The sequence below is a fragment of the Sesamum indicum genome, linkage group LG5 (genome assembly GCF_000512975.1).
Source record: "Sesamum indicum cultivar Zhongzhi No. 13 linkage group LG5, S_indicum_v1.0, whole genome shotgun sequence".
Taxonomy (NCBI): Eukaryota; Viridiplantae; Streptophyta; class Magnoliopsida; order Lamiales; family Pedaliaceae; genus Sesamum; species Sesamum indicum.
In genome coordinates this window covers 13,679,617-13,687,617 of record NC_026149.1, presented here as the reverse complement: position 1 = coordinate 13,687,617, position 8,001 = coordinate 13,679,617, and the positions used below count along the sequence as shown (strand labels likewise).

General features: G+C 35.7%; 1 protein-coding gene across 1 annotated transcript; it reads left to right on the top strand.

Moving 5' to 3' along the window:
* Positions 848–2,692, top strand: LOC105162629 (probable membrane metalloprotease ARASP2, chloroplastic). Its single transcript, XM_011080707.2, has one exon. It carries the CDS (start codon positions 1,089–1,091, stop codon positions 2,427–2,429), a length of 1,341 nt encoding a protein of 446 aa, XP_011079009.1. The 5' UTR covers positions 848–1,088; the 3' UTR covers positions 2,430–2,692.

Genomic DNA, 8,001 nt, shown 5'->3' with positions numbered 1-8,001 from the left:
AAAAACATCTAAATAAGGTGTTTTTGAATGATGGTAAACATTGGATATATTTTGACTTGTCTCGAAAATAACTTGAAAATAAAAACAAACATAGTGGATATGTTTGAATTTGTATTTTGGGGTAATTTAAAATATTTTAAAATAAGTGGTGTAGGTTTGGGATTTGGGAAACAAAAATCACTGTTCATTGTCAATGATATTTTTATATATAAATATGTATATATATAAATATTTTATTTTCAATGTTGTATTTTTTGGAGACAAAAATTACTGTTTATTGTCAAATCATATCTGTTTTATGTTATGTATATATATAAATATATATATATTATATATATAAAGTTGGAAAATGAAAAAAAAACGCAAAATAGGTGTAAAAACACACAAAAATAAACATTAAGTGTGTTTTATCTTGTCTAAAAAAATACAAAAACATGAATCCAAATGTTTGACAGAAAAGATCAAATCAATCAAAAATTAAACTAAAGTTGTTCACTCTTAATTGTTTGAAGACCGAAAATATAATAACTATTAGTTTGAGGACTAAAAATATAATTATCCGACAATTATCCTTAAAAGATAGTTTCTTCTCTTGACAAGAATCCAACATTTGGTGTGAAATGTTTTTTTATATTTGAGATGACAGAAAAGATCAAATCAACAAAAAATTAAACTAAAGTTGTTCACTCTTAATTGTTTGAAGACCGAAAATGTAATAACTATATAGTTTGAGGACTAAAAATATAATTATCCGACAATTATCCTTAAGAGGTACTTTCGTCTCTTGACAAGAATCCAACAAACTCCAATCCACCCTTTGGGCCTTTCTTCTTTTGGATCACACATCGGCCTACCCCAAAATAGAGAAAAGAAAGAGAAGAAAGACATCAAAAAAACTTGTGGAAATGGATAGAAACATCTCATTCTCTTCACCTCCACAAAACCAAATTACCAATTATCCTTTATCCTTCAAATCTTTAGCTCCCAATTCCCAACTATATGCAAGAAAACCATGCCACCTTCATTAAGCTTAACACATCCTTCTTATCAGTAATCCTCTACACATTCAATCTGTGGAAATTGTCAGAATGTTTATAAACCTCTCCTCATCCTCTTCCTCTCACTCACTTATTAGATTCATCAATTCAAAGAGACCAATTCCGGATTTTTATCCAGAAACCAGGACCCATTTTTGTAAACCTTTATTAGCTTCTTCATATTCAAGACTTTGGAAGAACAACCAGTTTCTACTCAAGAATAGGAGATTTAGTCAAGGAAGGAGGAAAAAGTTTACAACTTTGGCTGTAGCTGGGCTTGATTTTGGTGGGTTTGAGAGCGCTCAGTCAGTTCTTGAAGCAGCCGCCGTCTTGACTGCTATCATTATTGTTCATGAAAGTGGTCATTTCTTAGCTGCCTATCTTCAGGGCATTCATGTGAGTAAATTTGCAGTTGGTTTTGGTCCAGTCTTGGCTAAGTTCAATTCTAATAATGTGGAGTATTCGATTAGGGCGTTTCCTCTTGGTGGGTTTGTGGGGTTTCCTGATAATGATCCTGATAGTGATATCCCAGTTGATGATGAGAATTTACTGAAAAATAGGCCAATCTTTGACAGGGTGGTTGTTATCTCTGCTGGTGTGATTGCTAATATAATCTTTGCTTATGTGATAGTTTTTGTTCAAGTGCTATCTGTTGGATTGCCTGTTCAAGAATCGTTTCCTGGGGTTCTTGTTCCTGATGTTAGGCCATTTTCAGCTGCTTCAAGAGATGGTTTATTGCCTGGAGACGTTATTTTAGGTGTTAATGATGTTGAACTTTCGAAAACGAGCCCAAGTTTAGTTTCTGAAGTTGTTGATGTTATTAGGAAAAGTCCCAAAACAAAGGTACTCTTTAGGATTAGTAGGGGAGAAGAGAATGTGGAAATCAATGTCACCCCTGATGAGAACACAGATGGTACTGGCAGAATCGGGGTCCAATTATCACCAAACGTGAAGTTCTCCAAAACTAAGCCGAAGAATCTCTTGGATGTTTTTCGTTTCTCTGGCCGTGAATTTTGGGGCCTAACATCAAATGTACTAGACAGTTTGAAACAGACATTTATGAATTTCTCTCAATCTGCCAGTAAGGTTTCGGGTCCTGTTGCCATTATAGCCGTTGGGGCTGAAGTTGCAAAGTCGAACGCTGATGGCCTTTTCCAATTCGCTGCTGTTTTAAACCTTAATCTTGCAGTGATAAATCTGCTTCCTCTGCCTGCTTTAGACGGTGGTTCTTTGGCACTAATCCTCATTGAGGCAGCTAGAGGTGGGAGAAAGCTGCCATTGGAAGTAGAGCAACGGATCATGTCATCTGGCATCATGCTGGTATTAGTCCTTGGGATTTTCCTTCTTGTACGCGACACCTTAAACCTAGAGTTCATCAAAGACTTATTATGACTCTTGGTTTCGATCATATTCCTTGCATTTTGGTGTATGAAGTTTCTTGGTTGCCTTGTGATATCTTTTACCGGCGACGGTATACATTACTTGTTTGGAGCTGTTTTTTATCTTCTAATACCATACATCAAGTTGCATTTTTGCAGCTTCTTCATTTTGATCTCAAGCCAACGAGTTCGAAATGACTGTTGTTGATTCTCAAATTTATACTGGTAGCTCTGAAAGAGTTTTAACAAAATATTCAATCTTAGATTCTATACCAATTGCTTGAAGCTGCTTTATTCCTATTTTCGTCTATTTCTTGCTTACAAGCTGGAGTTCGACCCGAGATGTTACATGTTTCTAGCTTTTAGTTATAGCAAATTACTTACAATTTCATAGTTGGCGATGTCTGCCGTTTTGGTACTTGCTTCAGTCTGCTCCGTGTAAAGGTTTTGAAGATGCTAGCCCTGTATTATTACAACTCTTGTCCTAGAGATATCTGTGACTTTGATGCCTTTTTGCTAGTTGTGAGCTTCTTTGTCATTCTTGCCCGTGTAATATTTTGACAAGTTTTTCTTGTCAAATCTTCACTGCTGATTGTAGGCATGTTAAAATGAGATCCTGCTGTGTATTGGTTGAGTTGAGCCAATCCTAATATTTTTCTGTAAGGCTATATTTGAATTGATAGATTTGGAGTCAAGGATTTCAGATTTCTAATACCAAATTCTGTGGATTTATTTGGATAATTTTACCACTAATTTGATTCAGTTCTCAAACAATCAGACGCGAAAACTTTGGTCCGAAAATTGTTAATTTTTTGACGAATTTGGACCATTTTGTTAATTATGAGACGAAAAATGTTGGTCGAGAGGAACACAGCCAGGTTCGGCGTGTTCTCCTCGGTTGTCCGAAAATTGTAAATTTTTTGACGAATTTGGACCATTTTGTTAATTATGAGACGAAAAATGTTGGTCGGGAGGAACACAGCCGGGTTCGGCGTGTTCTCCTCGGTTCGTGTTGCTATCGTGTTTTCTTGATCTTCATAGTCATCAGCAGCAGTTGCATATACATTAATGCACTCCTAAATCATGAAATTGAAAATGATGTAATAAATTAAACAACAAATCAATTTAAAAGGCAATATCAAATTACTCCATAGTAGTTATGAAACACATACTTGATGCCATATTTGAATATCTCTTCCTCGTGCAGATGACAAGATAAAGATTAATACGATAGATGATCTAGTTTGAGAAACTGCTATTAAACTCATTAGTAGGACCTATCGATCTTAAATCAAGTCATTCATTCAATATATGGTCGCTTCTGACATTTTTATTACAATGCATTTACCTCTGCAAAGTTATATAGATTTTGTTATCCAAAGTTAAATTTCCATTTCTGGTATTATGGTGTTTGTTTTGTTTAAAAAATCATTATTGAACCTTGGAGTTTTAGGTTACCCAGTAAATCTATTGGTCTCATTTTACGACGTTCTGTTGTTTCCTCTCAAATTCAAGTTTGAAGTTCATAACTATTACGAAGTAATTTAGTATTGTCATTTAATTAATTTATTGTTCAGTTTGTTGCATTATCGTATGTAGTTCCATAACTAGGAGTACACAAATTAATGTACTTGTAGAAGGTGTTGACAATGAAGAACAAAAAAAGCTAGATCGCAACACCAGTCAAGAAGAACACGACTTTTTAACGGGCACCTAAGAGAAAGAACCAAATTCTTAAAAAATTGACAGTTTGAGGACTAAAATCGTCACCGCTCATTGTTTTAGAATCACAATCGAAAATTAGTGGTAAAGTTTGAGGACGGAAAGTGTAATTCTCCCTTCTAAACTAAAAAGATTCCAAAATTCTTCGACTTATGCTTTCAGTAATATTTTGTGAAATGCCCGTTTGGTTGTGTTTTCATTTTCATTTTCAGTTTTCAAGAATTGAAAATATGTAGAAATGTTTTATTGATTTTTGTGTGAAAATTGAGAAGATGTTTGGATTAGTTGTTTCCAAATATAAGTATATCGGTGTGAGAATGTTGAATATAGGTATATGTATTTTTTATATGACAGATGACCAACTTGATTGAATATGTGAAAGTATAAAATAATCAAAATGAGTCTTGCCATTTGAAATAATTTTAATTGATTTGAAACAAGAAAAGACATACTGACAAGATAAGATAAGTATGACAAACTCATGTGACCTATAATTTCAAGAGATTGAGAATTAAAATAGGAATGCATTCTCAATAAAAATGGCTTGACAAAAAAAAATCCCAACTACCCAAATAGTGAAAAGTGAAAAAAAATCTCATTGAAAACACAATCAAACGGTTTAAATTCTTTCGATGTTCTGTGACTTGAAACTCAAATTTAAAATTTTCTATCTAAATATAGCATACACTGATGCTGCCCCACTTAGGCGCCAAAAGAAATGGGTGTTACATCCTAAAAAATACTACAATTTGTGAACTTCGTTATGCAAAAGACTTTGTTGATCCGACTCCAAACAACCCTTACGATCCTTATGTTAAGTTGTGAAGATTGATTTGAAGAAGTCGAGGATAACCCGATTTTAATTTAGAAATCCCAAGTTGAGTTGGAGAAGGATAACTCGATTCAACTTAGAAATCCCAAGTTGAGTTGGAGAAGGATAACCCGATTCAACTTAGAAATCCCAAATTGAGTTGGAAAAGGATAAGTCATGACTATATATACTACTCTTATTAGCATTGTTTTGTAGAGTAGAGTAGAGAGAAAAACATATAGGTTCTCTGTATAATCGAGAGAAAGAGTTGAGACGAGAGTGAGTGTTGTCTTCACGTGTGGTGAAGACTTACATACTAGTGTGTGTGCGTTGTACTCCTCAATTTTCCTCCTCTTTGAGTGTTTTCTCCTGGCTTGCTATTGCCCCCAAACGTAGGATTTATATCCAAACTGGGTTAACAAATTCGTGTGTCTTTTATCGCCTTCATATTTCAGCTATTGTCCATCTTAACCCGATCCATTTCCTAACACCTTAGCTATGAGTCGCAGGCCAGGGTCGTAATTTGTCATATTCATTAGGCTCTCCTGCACCAATGCGATCTAGTTCGATTCTCCTGGTTTAGCATATATTTGGGGGATTTAGTTCACCAGGAGTTTCTACATCTCCTGCAATGCGGTACCAACTATTCCCCTTGTTTCCCTTGGGCAACTTGCACATGATTATGGTTGGGGGGTCTCTAACCACCAAAGATCACTAGTCGGAGGATGTGGCTAGTCATTCTCTTCCACTTGCAGGCCTTGTGAATATATCGTTTGAATTCTCAAGTCTGAATTATCTCCTACTTTTGTACAATACCCTCTAGGTTTGATCTATTGTGGAACTCGACCTGGACGTTCTTCTACTCTTTCTCGAGGATGTCGGGACCATAAACAAAAGTTATCTTTGAGTGCACAATCTATTTCTGTCCCAAAATGGTTCCAAGTGGACTCCATTCCTTCCTATTTAGGTATTTTGGCAAAGGCTGCCTCGCAGCACCATCGGGAATTATGAATCCCCCTGTTCGAAATTGTCAGGGTCTAATGGGATACCTGGCAATTTCAACATCTTGGTACTTTGATATGATTACATAATCCTCCATTAGTCTTTCTGTCGGACATCACGAATTGAAGCTGTTAACAAAAATTTGCTATGTTTTGGTAACTAGCGCTTTTTTGGCATCGGGGAATTGATGTTCAACTTCTTTCGATGTCCAGACGCCATAATGACATCATTCTTCAGCATGAATTGCCCGCTTCTACTTGGAGGTTTAAGGGTTTTAATGGAGCTCCAAACGTTCAATTCCACAAATTTACTTGGCTTTTATTAGAAAGGTTGAATACCCAATCATCTCTTCCAATACTTTGTGCGAGAGATTTTAATGAAATTCGAAGTCACGAAGAGAAAAGTGGTGGATGCCAACGCCAAATTGGCAAATTATGGAATTCTCTAATGCATTGAGTCACAACGGTCTTTTTGACATTGGTTTTCGGGGATTCCGATTTATTTGGTCTAATAATTATGAAACTCCTCACACGATTCATGAACATTTAGATCGGGAGCTAGTCTTTCATGGAGAGTTCAATTCCCAGACACTCCCACATCCTCTATCATGCCCTTGTTCTGATCACTCCCTCGGTGCTAATTAAACTTGGTGCAACACCCTCGCATCCTAACTTCCATTCTCAAAAACCTTTTCGCTTAGAGGTTTAGGGGATTCTTTCCCATGGATGTGAAGATGTTATTGCCTCCTCTTGATCTGATACTTTGTGTGTGAATTCTGGTGGCTACACTGAACGTCATTTGAAGAATTGTGAGGAGGGTTTGGTGGCGTGGAGTGCTACACTTAAAGTTTTTACTGACGTAAGGAAGGATTTGGAGGAAGAAATTATTAATATTTGAGACAGACAGATTACAGTAGAAGCAAAACTACATGAATCAGTTATTTGTAATGAATTGGAAGAACTTGGTGCTTGTGAAGAAATTAAGTGGTAGCAGCGTACTAAATTTGTATGGTTAATATTGGGTGACCTTAGTACCAAATTGTTTCATGCTCGAGCATCTAATCATCACTGCAAAAATTGAATAACAGGTCTTCATGATTTAGATGGGGTTTGGACTGAGTGTATGCTGCATATGCAGGATATTGTGCACAATCTCTTCTCCAACTTCTTTGGGTCCGACAATCTATAAAGAGCTGACCTTCAGGAGTTTATTTAATTGTTATCACTAAGAGTGAGTTCTGAGATCAATGCTAATCTTATGAGTCCATTTACTGTAGAGAAGGTTTTTCACTCTATCTCATTTGTCTCCCCTTAATTCCCCTGGGCTGGATGGCTCTCCTCTAATGTTCTATAAGGATTTCTGGCATATTATAGGGCTTGGTGTTATAAATTTAGTTCTCAAGATCCTCAATAATTGTTTCATGCCGTAAGATATTAATCATATGAATATCATCTTAATTTCGAAATGCTCTAAACCTTAATCTCTGACTGAATTTTGACCTATTTGTCTATGTAATGTCCTATACAAGTTAGTGTAAAAAAATATAGCAAATAGGTCGAGACCTTTCCATAATGATATTATCTCCATCTTTCAGTCAGCTGTTGTTTTAGGTCGTCTCATTTCGGACAACATTCTGATTGCATTCAAATTTATCATTTTTTTTGCACAAAGATTAGAGGTGGCGATGGTTTGGCAGCTATTAAACTTGATATGAGTAAGGCTTATAACAAAGTCGAGTGTCCTTTTTTTGGAAGTTGTTATGCTTAGATTGGGATTTGATAGTCATTTGGTCGCCCTTGTTCTTATGTGTGTTTATTCAATCTCGTATTCTTATATGCTAATCGGTGAATATTAGTTTTTTCAGGCCATAAAGGGGACTTTGACAGGGTTGTCCTTGTGCCCATATTTGTTTCTTCTACATACTAATGTTGTTTTGCTTTATTGAATCATAAATTGCTCTAGAGAGTTATAATGGTATTCGTATTTGCCACAATGCTCTGGAGATTTCTCATTTACTCTTTATTGATAATACTTTGTTCTTTTGTCCAAC

Excerpts from the sequence above, each read along its gene's own strand:
- LOC105162629 (XM_011080707.2), top strand. The coding sequence starts at position 1,089 with ATGTTTATAAACCTCTCCTCATCCTCTTCCTCTCACTCACTTATTAGA.